The sequence below is a fragment of the Triticum dicoccoides genome, chromosome 1B, assembly GCF_002162155.2.
Source record: "Triticum dicoccoides isolate Atlit2015 ecotype Zavitan chromosome 1B, WEW_v2.0, whole genome shotgun sequence".
Classification (NCBI taxonomy): Eukaryota; Viridiplantae; Streptophyta; class Magnoliopsida; order Poales; family Poaceae; genus Triticum; species Triticum dicoccoides.
The window spans coordinates 693,697,967-693,711,667 of record NC_041381.1 but is presented as its reverse complement, the minus strand read 5'-3'; the positions used below and the strand labels follow the sequence as shown (position 1 = coordinate 693,711,667).

General features: G+C 46.1%; 1 protein-coding gene across 2 annotated transcripts in view; it reads left to right on the top strand.

Annotated features, from left to right (window-relative positions):
• The window catches only part of LOC119349767, a 20,970-nt gene extending 16,123 nt beyond the window's left edge, over window positions 1-4,847 (top strand). For both annotated transcript variants that reach the window (XM_037617848.1, XM_037617849.1), the window contains 8 exons: window positions 294-670; window positions 786-1,200; window positions 1,282-1,608; window positions 2,083-2,893; window positions 3,004-3,062; window positions 3,556-3,993; window positions 4,348-4,386; window positions 4,474-4,847. In XM_037617848.1, coding sequence (XP_037473745.1) covers window positions 294-670; window positions 786-1,200; window positions 1,282-1,608; window positions 2,083-2,893; window positions 3,004-3,062; window positions 3,556-3,993; window positions 4,348-4,386; window positions 4,474-4,665 — 2,658 coding nt within the window. In that variant the 3' untranslated portion in view covers window positions 4,666-4,847. The remainder of the gene's footprint in view (window positions 1-293; window positions 671-785; window positions 1,201-1,281; window positions 1,609-2,082; window positions 2,894-3,003; window positions 3,063-3,555; window positions 3,994-4,347; window positions 4,387-4,473) is intronic.
• The last annotated feature ends 8,854 nt before the right edge of the window (window positions 4,848-13,701 follow it).

Below are 13,701 nucleotides of genomic sequence, written 5' to 3'. Positions count from 1 at the left end.
GTGTTCCTTATTAGGCTATATTTCCTTTCTTGCACCTCAAGTCTTGTATACTATATATTTGCCCCATAGGCCTTGCAATACATTAAAGTTGCTTCTGTAACATAATAACAGGAGCTATTTATAACGTCTTTTTACATCATTCTTTTGTAATTAAGAACAACATCCCATTTTTATTATTTTGTGGCTGAGTTGTTTTAATCTTTTTCATTTGAGTAGTATTTTTAGTTTTGTATACTATCTGTATGGTTGCTGTTCAATGTCACTCACTGGACGGATTTGTTTTGCTGATGTAGGTGCTTTATGCTTCCTCCAAGAATAGACAGCTTCATGGACAGGCAAGCATTTCTGATACGCAACATCAACAAAAATCTAATTCTAGATCAACCTCTCAGAAAAGGAAAAGATCGGCTAATGAGATTGCCATGAAGTTTATTAAGCAAAAAGTTGAAGCTAGTGGATCATCCTCACAGAGGTTAGTCAAGTCTATTCTGGATGGAGAAATAACAGAGAAAATCTCTCCATCACTCACTGGCCTACCAGAACAACGTCATCGAGCTGGCATTACTCCCACACACAACATTGTTGGTACTTTCTTGCATACAAATAAAGACAAGAGGGGCAGCAGACGCTTGGTAAAGAAAATTTTCTTTTGGACATCCGAATCTGACAGGTATTCCTTGATTGACTATCCATATTCTTATATATTAAAATAATTCAGTTACACTTAATAATGATTTGAAGTTTTCCATGATGCTTGGTGCCTGATCTGTTTTTATTACTTTCAGAAAATTGCTCATGGCATACAGTAGATACCGCACAAGACGTGGAGCAAAAATATCCCGTGTAGCTTGGAACTCTATTTCTGATCTTCCAGCTCTACCAGCTGCATGTCGTAAAAGGATGTCAAGTTTAAGAGCTAAAACAAACATAAGAACAGCTGTGAATCGAATCTGCAACATTCTTGCAATACGGTACAAGAGATCAAAAGCAAAAGAATTATCAAATTCTAGTTATGAGAATTCTGCAGATTCAGATTCTGAGGTATTCAATTGGGATAATTTCAATGATCCGGAAATAAGAAATGCACTTGATGAAATCCTTGAATTCATTCGTCTAGGAAACATGGGCCAGACCAATCGGATTAGTCCAGAGAGCGAAAGGAGGAATGATGATGCCGCTGAGGAAATTCCAACTGAGCAGGTATGACCGGTCAGTAATTTTATATTTCTCCTCAGCCAATATATACTATTTAATATTGACTTTTCACCTTCAAATAATCAGGTTATGCAATGTCCAACCAGCACAAGCACTGTAGCTCCAGAGATCGTGGAATTGTGTACATGTTCCAATTCAATGCATCCAAGTAAAAACATGGCAATTCCCTGCAGTGTTCATGAAAACAACATTAAACCCAACAAAGCTGAAATTACTAAAAGAGGTGTATGCAAATCCTTGGCAATTGCCAATGCATTAGAGCTCCTGAAGGTGTTTCTTCTCAGTTCATTATCGGCTTCAGAAGCACAAGCTGCATTAAAAGCCACCTTTCAGCTTTATTCAGAGAGTGAAATTTTTACTGCCCTTTCCTTTCTGAGAGGGAAGAACTTCTTGGTTAGTATGTGTAATTTATCCATCAGTATATCAAATCTCTTATTTATTTCTTCACTATGCTCTATATGTTTTGATCCGTAGTAGCTTCCCTTGCTGGGACCCGCATCTGAAAAATCAAATGTATTGTTAATATCATTAAAATTTAATATCTTAGTATCTTACATTCAATGTTGAGTTTCGTTAGTTGAAAAAGAAGATTGTTCTTTTTGCGTGAGAGGCCTATTTCTACATTTAGGTTGCATTTTCATAGGATTAAACATAATATATATCTGAAACGTGGTCGTATCACAAACCACCATAGGAGATTAGCTTTGTACAGCTTAGATGCACTAATGTAAGCTTGCCTATGGTGGATATCAATGTTGGGTTCTGATGTGTATGGCTAGAACTATGTTAAGCCAAAGTATAAATGTGTGTAGTTACATTCCTGCACCACTGTCTCTTGACTTCTACACACTGCCCCCTGTTTTGCAGGTTACTGGAAATGGAATGAAACCTGTAACCCTTTCTGGAAAATTCTTCTTTGATGCTTCTTATTCACCCTTCCCATATGGTTCAGGGAAAAAGGCTTCTGAATTTTTGAAATGGCTTATAGGGCAACGAAAGAATATTGTGGACAGTACAGTTTATTTGCATCCAGATCCACAATGCGGGGAAATTGTTCACCTCTTTTCTCTTGTGTTGTCAGGAGAGCTACTCATTTCACCTTCCTTACCAAGTGAAGGAGTTGGTGAGGCTGATGAACCTAACAGCTTCAGTCCTTCAATCGAGGATAGCAGTGATTTGGATGACTGTACTTACAAACGCAAGAGTACAGAGTTGGAAAGCAGTAGGACTAAGAGACACAAACCTTTTCCCCATATAGATAGCCGCCGAGAGAAAGGTTTCCCTGGTATCCAAGTGGCTTTGAATCAAGAGATGATCCAAACAAACAATCCCATGCAGGTGTTACATCATAAAGAATGCCTTATGTTTACTTTAGCTAGGGAAATGGGCAGCAAGGATGTTGATTCAAAGGTAGAAAGCCGTGACATGTTGCCAGACTTAAACGATCTGAATTCATGTCGCTGTTTATTGTCTGCATTTCATTTGGAGAATTCTTATAGAGGATGGCCTTGGGATGCTATGAAATTATATGCCGAACAGTTACCATCATTGTGTTGTAATAAAAATGAACCGATCGTTCTTTCATCTGACCTGTTCAGAAATGCATTTTGTATTATTCGTCAAACTGGTGAACAAGGAGTTAATCTGAGGGAAATGTCACAGGCACTGCATCCACTAGGTACTCTTTAACCTTGTGAATAAAAACTGGTGTAGTTTTTGTAGAACTTGCGTAAAGCTACATCTTTTTTTGCTAGGATTCATTTATTTGGTTTTATCCCCTGGATGCAGGCATGCAATCTATCAGTTTGGTTGTTGATATGCTTGAGAGATTTCAGCTGGCCATTAAGGTAGATCTGTGAATATGTATATAGTAGATTGGTGTACCTGTTTTTATTATTCATTACTGTCTATCGATGGATTGATTAAAATTTACTTCTGTTGTTTTACTTTCTTTCTTTTATTTCCTTTTATGTTTCTTTTCTCTAGTTCTGCATAAATTCAACAGATAGATAGTGATATTCCCTTTCTTTCTATATCGAGTATTGTACACTTAAAATTGGCATCAACATTGTTAAATATGTACTCCTCTGCTTCACAATACTTGTTTTAGAGTTGGCCACAAAGAACTAAGAAGGTAAATAAAATGCCATCTGACCCTCAATTTGTCCTCTCTAAGGCCTGCATATGGTGGAGGAACTTAGTGATGCAATTAAGGAAGGATAAGATTGTAAAAAATTGACCAAAATTGTGTGGAAGTTGTAGAAAATCAAGTATTCTGAAGATTGCATTTTTTATTTCCACATCAATTAACATATAGGAGTCTGAATTTGGTCAATGCAGGTCAATGCATATGATGGTGTGCAGATTGTTGACTCATTACATAAGCCAAAGTATCATATAACCACACTCGCCGAGTACAGCCATTGCAGCTGTTTGCGAGCTCCGGGTTCTGAAATGGCATCAACTGGAGACACCAGAAATATACTGAAAGAGAAGCACTCGACGATGCCTCTTAATTTGCATGGAACTGTAAGGAAGCTTGGCGAGGGGCACACTGTCACAGTTGTTGATGTTGAAAGGAAGTCAAGCTCTCATTTGCAGAGTGGAAGTCCTGGAGATGATGAAAGGCCATCTACTTGCTGTCATGTTTGCAGAAGTCGTATTTATCATCCAATATTACCGTGGATAAACGGCGATGGCAGCACGAATAGCACTGTCTATGAAGGTTTAAGCCGTCGTATTATTGGATATGTCATGCAATATCCAGGAATTTCGGAGGTGAGTGTGTTATTTAGACCTGCTTATTTTGTGCCGGGAAGTTCTATGCATGCAATTGGATTTGTGAGTTGTTTGGTCAGTCGTATTAATGTTATGAAGAAAGTGCTCGTATTGACTTTCAAAATAGGTAACCTTGTAGGAAGATCTTATTTATGGGTGTTGCAACTCTAAACTTCATATCATGATATTGCTTAAAGCACTCACATTTAAGTTTTTCTAAATCCATCAGACAGTTTTTCTGAATGTTATTAGTACTGAAAGATGTTTGCATTTCCATATGGAGCTATGATTCTACCTATAATTGTCAATATCGTTGAATTAAAAGCTGCTCTGCTCCGCTGTTTCGTGTATCAGGAGGACGTAATCCGTCGGATGGACGTACTGAATCCTCAGGTATGTATGTTGGCTACATCATATCATGTTTGCACAATACATTCGATATTCAAATGTTAGTAACTAGTTCACCCTGTCCATGTGCAGACATGCAGGACCTTGCTGGGGAAGCTGACAGTTGACAAACACCTGTATGTTCATGTTGGGGTGTTTGATGAAGATGTGCCTAGTGCTCCCACCATGCTGCGGGGTCTTTTGAAGCAAGGTCGCTGTGAAGAACGCTCCAAGTCTGCAAGGCGGCGCTACTTCGCGAATCCGATGAGCACCTTCATGCTGTAGGACAGATGCGGATGGCCTGTTCTATAATTTATATTGGTGCCGTCCCTCCCTTGTAAAATATACTACTCCCTCCGATCCATATTAATTGTCGCTGATTTAGTATGGATTGGAATGTCATTTTAGTTTTGTCCTAAGAAGTTATTATTATGCTGCATATATATGAAAGATAACTTAGAATTGTTGATTCTGTGTGGGTGCTATATCTGTATATACGAGTGAGGTTGTATATATATAGTACTTTGACTTGGTTTATTAGAAGGAATAAATTATTATGGAACATGGTTGCATTACCTATTGGACAATGGATAGTATGAAGTTTAGAATATCAGTTTAATACACCTGAACTCCTGACATGATGCTTATTTATATATCCTTTTTTTGTTTTTTTTAAACGGGGGTGTTTATTTTATCATAATGCCTACGTACAAATGCACTCGCTATGCGTACTGAATATTGTGTGTGCCGGACGAGCATTTACATGGTGTTATATGCCTACATACAAATGTGAGTTTGGCAAAATTTTTTTTTTTTGGGAAAAGTGATGTTGGACATATAATAGGCTGGGATAGAAGCAAATATGGATTCAGCCGTGTTGGAGCCCGGCTGACGGTCAGCAACCAACTTTTAATAGATGCCTTACGTCCAAATACGCAGGAGAAAGCAGCGAGACGCCTTATCACGTACACGGTACACGTTTACCCCTAGCCCCGGATACGATTAGCGTGGGCGCCCGTAGAACGCGATCGTCTCGAACTCTCGATCATGGCCGCGCTCCGACGTGCGGCGAGGGGGCTCGTCGGCGGCCAAGCGCAGGCGGTCTGCAAGGCCGCCGCCTCGCCGCTGCTCGCCCACCGCGGCCGAACCGCCTCGTTTCCTCTGCTGCGATCTCTGTCCTCCGCATCCGCCGCCACCGCTGCCCAACACTCATCTTCTGCCGACGGCGAGCCTGTATAGGTCGAAGCTGAGCCACTGCCCGACCCAGAGACAGCCCGTCTGATGGCGGAGATGGACACCAGGAAGCAGCGGCTCTTCAACCTGCTCGCCGACATGGACATGAGGCGCCCACGTCCTAGGACATACACGTGCACGGCGGATATATACGAGGCTAACCCTAACCCCACCGCCTCTTCGGACACGCCGGTGCTAATCACGATCACCCCCTCTGGTATGATCATCATCCCAAAGAACTACTGCAGCACATACTGATCTCCCCACCTTCAATTTTTTTTCTATCTATCTACATTGGTGTGGAGTGATTTTGTTTATAATCTCCCGTCCGTCCTAATTGCAGACGCCACTCGCCAGTAAAAGGAAGGATCAGTAACTTCGTGGTAGATACATATGGAGTGCCTGCGTCGTTTGCGATTTGTATCTATCTGGGTTGGAGTTTTGGAGAGATATGTTTTGCTTGTTTTCTTGGGGTTGAGCAAAGCTGTCCCGGCCAAGGCCTCTGCTAATTAGCCGTGTGCAAGATTGCCATGCCACTTAATTAGATGCTCCTCGTTGTCTACACTAATGTCAATCAACTGTAATGATTTTCTCATGGAAGCCTTGTTTCAAAAGGCTACATCTTGTTTACGAAGTGATGAGTGATGAAGCCATGTACCTAGGGTAGGGTCATGGACCTGTCCAACATACCCTCCCCAAGGACATCTCTAGAAGAAACTACCTTTCAGTCGACCTGGAAGGATTTCACTCGACGGACTCAAAGACACTCGACCATGAAGCCACTCACTCGACCACCAGGAGATCTAGAGTCACTCTGCACGCAACGGTCTGCCATTAAGTAGCCTTTATGGTCATCATAGCACTTTATGTGGGGGCGTTACCAGTAACCCCCGGTCTTAATGTACTTTAAACCCTGCATAACTGAGGGCTGGAGGGGTCCGGGGAACTCTATATAAGCCACCCCCTCCTCAGTGTAAAGGGTTCGCACCCCTGTAACTCATACGCATATAACCCAGTCGACCGCCTCCGGGCTCCGAGACGTAGGGCTGTTACTTCCTCCGAGAAGGGCCTGAACTTGTAAATCCCTTGCGTATACAACTACACCATAACTAGGATCTTGCCTCTCCATACCTACCCCCTTTTTAATGTCAGACTTAGAACCACGACAGTTGGCGCCCACCGTGGGGCAGGTGTCTTAGCGACTTATTGGAGAAGTTGCAATTGTTCCGATCTCCTTCATCATGGTTTCAGGCGGAGTTTTGGTTGAGGGCCGCGAGATCCGTCTCGGCGCGCTCACGTTCGTCGCCGACGATTCCGCTTGGCTTCAGGAGGCTCCACTCGACATCGAGGCGCTCCCCGTCCGCGGGGCGACGCACTTTCGCGCGTGTGTTCGCGGCGTCCTCCCGCGGCAACCGTCGACTCAGTATCGGTCGGTCCCTGTGTCACCCCCTCCCTTTCTCCCGCCAGCGCAAGCGCTCCGGTCGGTCAAGGCTTCAGCGGTGGGTGAGGCACGCGGTGGCCCGCCAGTCGGCCACCCCCGAAGTCGCGGTGATTGAGCCCGACGAATCTCTCTACGGCCTGTTCGACCTGTCGACTGGCTCCATAGAGACTGCATCTGAGTGCGACAATAGTGATCGAGCGGCGGAGGTCCTGATGGTCAATGGACCGCGCAGTCCTCCCGGCTTCCCCCGCGCTGACGGAGGCAACCCAGCGCAGGTCCACGAAGAGTATCAACCCGAGCCACTTACTTCGCTGCAAAGGAAAGACCTTCACCGCCGAAACATGGATGCACTGCATAGTCCTATCGTTGGAGAAACCCCCGAGGCTCGTGCCCTAGAGGACGCGCGTTTGGCCAACTTGGCTGAGCGCACTCGACTGAAGAACCTCCAGCGAGCACTCGACGAGCGTGCACGACAGCGGGTCCCAGACTCCAGTCGATGTCAACTCTTTCCACCACCAACTCAAGTATATCGAACTCCGATTCAGAATCTAGCAGCTGCAGCCCGTATAGCAGAGTCAATTCAACCCTCTCAGTCAGAGGCTGGCAGAGGTTTGATGCAGATCAGAGATTTACTCCGGGCAGTAGGAGATCAAAATCCAGCTGTATCGCAGTCGCGAAATAGGATTCATAGCAGATCCCTCGCTGCGAATATAGTCCAGTCGACCCATAGCCCAAGATCACCCCCGAGGCGTGAGGGACGTGGAGGTCGGCGTGATCAGTATGATGACCGATTCGATCGTGATGATCGACGTCGAGTGCCCACTCCTCCCCCAAGGGGTGGGTCGTATGCCCCTCGACAGCAAGATGACAGACGCCAGCACAATATTGGGCGAAGGGTTCCAGTCGACCCCAGAGAAGCAGGCTTTTATGCGAGATCCATTATCGTTCAAGGTTTGGTCGATCGAAACAGAGCTCACCGAGAAGGCCATGACAGAGATGTGTCCACCAGCAGCAGAGTTCACGTCTCAGGACCAGAGTGTTTTAGCAGGGCCATCAGAGCCGCGGTGATTCCTCCCGACTTCAGGTTGGCGACTGGAGTCAGTAAGTTCACCGGCGAGTCCAAGCCCGATACTTGGCTTGAGGACTGCCGAGTGGCTGTTCAGATTGGCGGCGGCAATGATGAGGTGGCCATGAAACACCTACCTCTTATGTTGGAGGGCTCGGCCAGAGCATGGCTGAATCAGTTGGCACCTAGCAGCATTTACACTTGGGAAGATCTTGCCCGAGTGTTTGTCAGAACATTTGAAGTAACTTGCAAGCGACCAACAGGGTTGACAGAGCTGCAGGTTTGTGTGCAAAAGTCGAATGAGACTCTGAGGGATTACATCCAGAGGTGGATCACATTGCATCACACGGTGGAAAATGTTTCTGATCACCAAGCAGTCTGTGCCTTCAAGGAAGGCGTTAAGAACAGAGAGCTAAGTTTGAAATTTGGTCGGACCGGAGACATGACCCTGAGTCGGATGATGGAGATTGCCACCAAGTACGCCAATGGTGAAGAAGAAGATCGGCTCCGGAGTGGCAAGTACAAGCCAACCGCTCATGAAACCGGGGGAGGGAACTCCAGTCGGAAGCAGAAGCGGAAAGCCGAGCCAGCTGCTCCTGGGGAAGCCTTGGCCGTGACTCAAGGAAAGTTTAAAGGGAAGCCCAAAGGGTCTTGGAACCCTAAGAAGGTGAAGGACAAGGAAGGAAATGACGTGATGGATTTGCCGTGCCACATTCACACGAAGAAAGATGAGGATGGTAAATTCATTTACCCGAAACATACCACTCGACAGTGTCGGCTCTTGATCCAGCAGTTCCAGGGAAAATAGTCCAAGGATAAGGAAAAGGAGTCGGACAAAGTTGAGGACAAAGAAGAGAGTGATAATGAATATCCCCAAGTCAATTCCACCCTAATGATTTTTGCTGATGTTGAAAGAAAAAGTCGATTGAAAGTTATCAACCGAGAGGTGAATATGGTTGCTCCGGTGACACCCAGTTATCTGAAGTGGTCTCAGACTGCCATCACATTCGACCAGTCCGATCATCCGACACACATAGCCACCCCCCGGAGGCAAGCTTTGGTGGTCGACCCAGTCGTCGAAGGCACTCGACTGACTAAAGTCTTGATGGATGGTGGCAGTGGCTTGAATATATTGTATGCAGAAACATTGAAAGGGATGGGCATTCCGATGTCCAGACTCAGTACCAGCAACATGAGTTTCCATGGAGTCATTCCTGGGAAGAAGGCTGAGTGACTCGGCCAAATTGCTCTTGATGTGGTTTTCGGTGATTCCAAGAATTTCTGAAAAGAAAAGTTGACGTTTGAAGTTGTGGATTTCCAGAGTGCTTATCACACTATTTTGGGCAGGCCAGCTTATGCACGTTTCATGGCTCGACCATGCTACGTGTATCTCAAAATGAAGATGCCTGGTCCCAAAGGTGTGATCACTATTACTGGCAATCGGAAGAAGGCGGAAGAGTGCTTTCAGAAGGGCTCAAAGATCGCCGATGCTCAGATGGTAGTGGTAGAGCTGCAGGAATACCAGAAAACTGCAGATCCGAGTGATTTGTTGCCAGCCAAGAAACCCGCTGTAGAGTCAGCGTTTCAGTCGTCCGGTGAGACGAAGCCCGTTCACATTCACCCGACCGACCCCAGTGCTGCTCCGACTCATATCTCTACAACACCCGACTCCAAATAGGAAGAAGCGCTCATCCAGTTCCTCCGTGAGAACTGGAACATCTTCTCATGGAAGCCTGCTGACATGCCGGGTGTTCCCAGGGGGCTGGCTGAGCATCGCCTGAGAGTCGATTCAAAAGTGAAACCTGTCAAAGAACATCTGCGATGGTCCGCCGTCCAGAAAAGGAAGGCCATTGGCGAGGAGGTGGCTCGGCTCTTAGCAGCAGAGTTTATCCGAGAAATTTACCACTCCGAGTGGCTCGCCAATGTTGTCATGGTCCCAAAAAAGGACAAGTCTCTTCGCATGTGCATTGACTTTAAACATATCAATCGGGCCTGCCCGAAAGATCATTTCCCTCTCCCTCGCATCGACCAAATAGTCGACTCGACTGCGGGATGTGAGCGACTGTCTTTCTTAGACGCCTATTCCGGGTACCATCAGATCCGTCTGTATGGACCCGATGAGATTAAAACAGCTTTCATCACCCCATTCGGGTGCTTCTATTATGTCACCATGCCATTCGGCCTCAAGAATACCGGAGCCACGTTCATGAGGATGATTCAGAAGTGTTTGCTCACTCAAATCAGTCGGAATGTGGAAGCGTACATGGATGATATTGTGGTCAAGTCATGGAAAGGCTCCGACCTGCTGACTGACCTTGCTGAAACATTTGCCAACCTCAGGAGGTATGATATCAAGCTTAATCCATCAAAGTGCACATTCGGAGTTCCTGGCGGAAAATTACTCGGTTTTCTCGTTTCCGAACGAGGAATCGACGCAAATCCAGAGAAAGTGGGCACTATACTCCGAATGAAACGACCTGTGCGTGTGCACGATGTTCAGAAGCTTACTGGTTGCTTGGCCGCTTTAAGTCGAGTCATCTCTCGTCTCGGTGAAAAGGCATTGCCTCTTTACCGACTGATGAAGAAGTCAAACAAGTTCGAGTGGACTCCTGAAACTGATGCAGCGTTTGCAGAGCTAAAAGCCTTGCTTTCCACCCAGCCGGTGCTTGCTGCCCCAATCAGCAAAGAGCCTTTGCTGCTTTACATTGCAGCCACAGGACAAGTTGTCAGTACAGTACTTACGGTCGAGCGGGAAGAAGAAGGAAAAGCCTTTAAAGCTCAGCGCCCAGTATATTATATTTCTGAAGTTCTGACCCCATCAAAGCAAAGATACCCCCATTATCAGAAGCTTGTATATGGGATCTATATGACCACGAAGAAAGTTGCTCATTACTTCTCTGACCATACCATTACAGTCGTCAGCGACGCCCCATTGTCAGAGATTCTGCATAACAGAGATGCAACTGGTTGAGTGGCAAAATGGGCGATTGAACTCCTTCCCCTGGATATCAGATTTGAGGCAAAGAAAGCTATCAAGTCCCAAGCAATAACAGATTTCATCGCCGAGTGGACTGAGCAGCAACTGCCGACTCAAGTTCACTCGGAGCACTAGACCATGTTCTTTGACGGCTCTAAGATGCTGAATGGTTCCGGTGCTGGGGTAGTGTTGGTTTCCCCCCGAGGAGATAAGCTCAGATATGTACTTCAGATTCACTTTGATTCCTCCAACAACGAAGCAGAATACGAAGCACTTCTGTATGGGTTGCGTATGGCCATTTCACTCGGCATCCGTCGCCTCATGGTTTACGACGACTCAGATTTGGTGGTTAACCAAGTGATGAAGGAGTGGGACGTCAGAAGCCCAACCATGACTGGGTACTGCAATGCAGTAAGAAAGCTGGAGAAGAAATTTGAGGGGTTAGAGCTTCATCATATACCCCGACTGAAAAATCAAGCAGCTGATGATTTGGCAAAAATAGGTTCCAAGAGAGAAGCCATTCCCAGTGGTGTGTTTTTGGAACATATCCACGCACGATCAGTTCAAGAGGATCCTTTCGCCGAAGAAGCCCCGCAGCCAAAAAGTGCCACGGATCCGACTGAAGTCGAGGTCCCAGCCGTGGTCGACCTAATCATGGAAGTCTTGGTCATCACTCCCGACTGGACAGTGCCGTACATCGCGTATATCCTAAGGAAAGAACTCCCAGAAAACGAAGAAGAGGCTCGACAGATCGTCCGTCGATCCAAGGCCTTTACTGTGATAAAGGGACAATTGTACAGAGAAAGCGCGACCGGAGCCAGTCAGAAATGTATAACGCCGGAAGAAGGTCTGATAATTCTTAACGATATCCACTCGGGGACCTGTGGCCACCATGCGTCCTCTCGGACCATTGTGGCTAAAGCATACTGAGCGGGGTTTTACTGGCCCAGAGCAAATGAAATGGCGAAAGAGATAGTCGACAAGTGTGAAGGATGTCAGTTCTACTCCAATATGTCACACAAGCCCGCCTCAGCTTTGAAGACCATTCCAATCGTCTGGCCCTTCGCTGTCTGGGGACTAGATATGGTTGGGCCACTGAGAACTGGCAGGAGCGGCTTCACTCATGTACTGGTGGCAGTCGACAAGTTCACTAAGTGGATCGAAGCCAAGCCTATCAAGAATCTTGATGCCGGCACCGCTATCAGCTTCATCAGAGAGCTAATATTCAGATATGGAGTTCCGCATAGCATCATCACCCATAATGGGCCAAACTTCGATTCCGACCAATTCAAAGCCTTTTGCGCTTCTCAAGGCACATGAGTCGACTACGCTTCCGTCGCTCACCCCCAGTCGAATGGACAAGCGGAAAGATCTAACGGCCTAATTCTCAAAGGACTGAAACCCCGTTTGATGCGTGATCTCAAACACGCAGCAGGCGCGTGGGTCGACGAACTTCCATCAGTTCTTTGGGGATTGAGGACTACTCCTAATCGGTCGACTGGATGAACTCCGTTCTTTCTGGTCTATGGAGCCGAAGCGGTTCTGCAGAGTGATCTGCTTCACAATGCACCCCGAGTTGAGCTCTATTCTGAAGTTGAAGCAGAACAAGCCCGGCAGGACGCAGTCGACCTTTTAGAAGAAGAAAGAGAGATGGCCATGATCCGATCGACCATCTATCAGCAAGACTTGCGTCGATTCCATGCCAGAAACGTGAAGAGTCGGGCCTTCCAAAAAGGAGGCTTGATCCTCTGAGTGGATCAACAGAAGCCACACAAACTTGCCCCTACTTGGGAAGGACCAGGGGCGGAGCTACGGGGGGACGAGCGGGGGCCAGCCCCTCCCCCCCCAATGTCTACGTCGAACCTACAATACGTACGAATAACTGGCTTAGGTTTCTACAATTAGGACTAATTAGCCCCCCTAATCGCAAGCTCAATCCTGAAAGCCCACAAATAAGCCCATGTAGATGTGATGTCTCAATAGCTTTGTGTGAAAGCCCATCACGTAAGACAAAAGCAGGTGCCCAGGTCGTCGTATGGAACCACTGATCAGGGGATCGATCTCTCCATTGTTTCATCTTTCGACGCTGCCGCACAACGCACGCATCAAGCTCCCTAACATCCGCCAGAGCGCACAGGCAGCGCGGCTGTGCCGGCTCCAGCGACGCGGACAACCGAACCTGCGACCAGCCAAAATCAACGGCAGGAGCAACCGAGCAAGGAAATTCTCCAGTAAGGCAGTGAGTCTCCTTTTATTCATACCATGTAATTGTATATACGTGCGAATTGATCTCTTCTACTAGTAGTAGGCTGCAGAAGTTCAATTCTTCAGATAGATCGAATTAATTAGGGCCAACAATTTCTTGTTTATCCTCACAAATAATTACTGTAAATTAGGCATGACACACTAATTCTCTTGTTTATCCTCACAGATAGATCGAGTTATTGTAAATTTAAATTGTCACCGATCTTCTTGGTGTTCGCAAAGACAATTGTAAACTAATAGAAATGTAACTTCTTTGCATTGCTGATTGAACATATGTTCTGTACTGAACCACAAAAATAATTATCATGTTGCAATGCTAGAATTTGTTTGCTTGTTGGT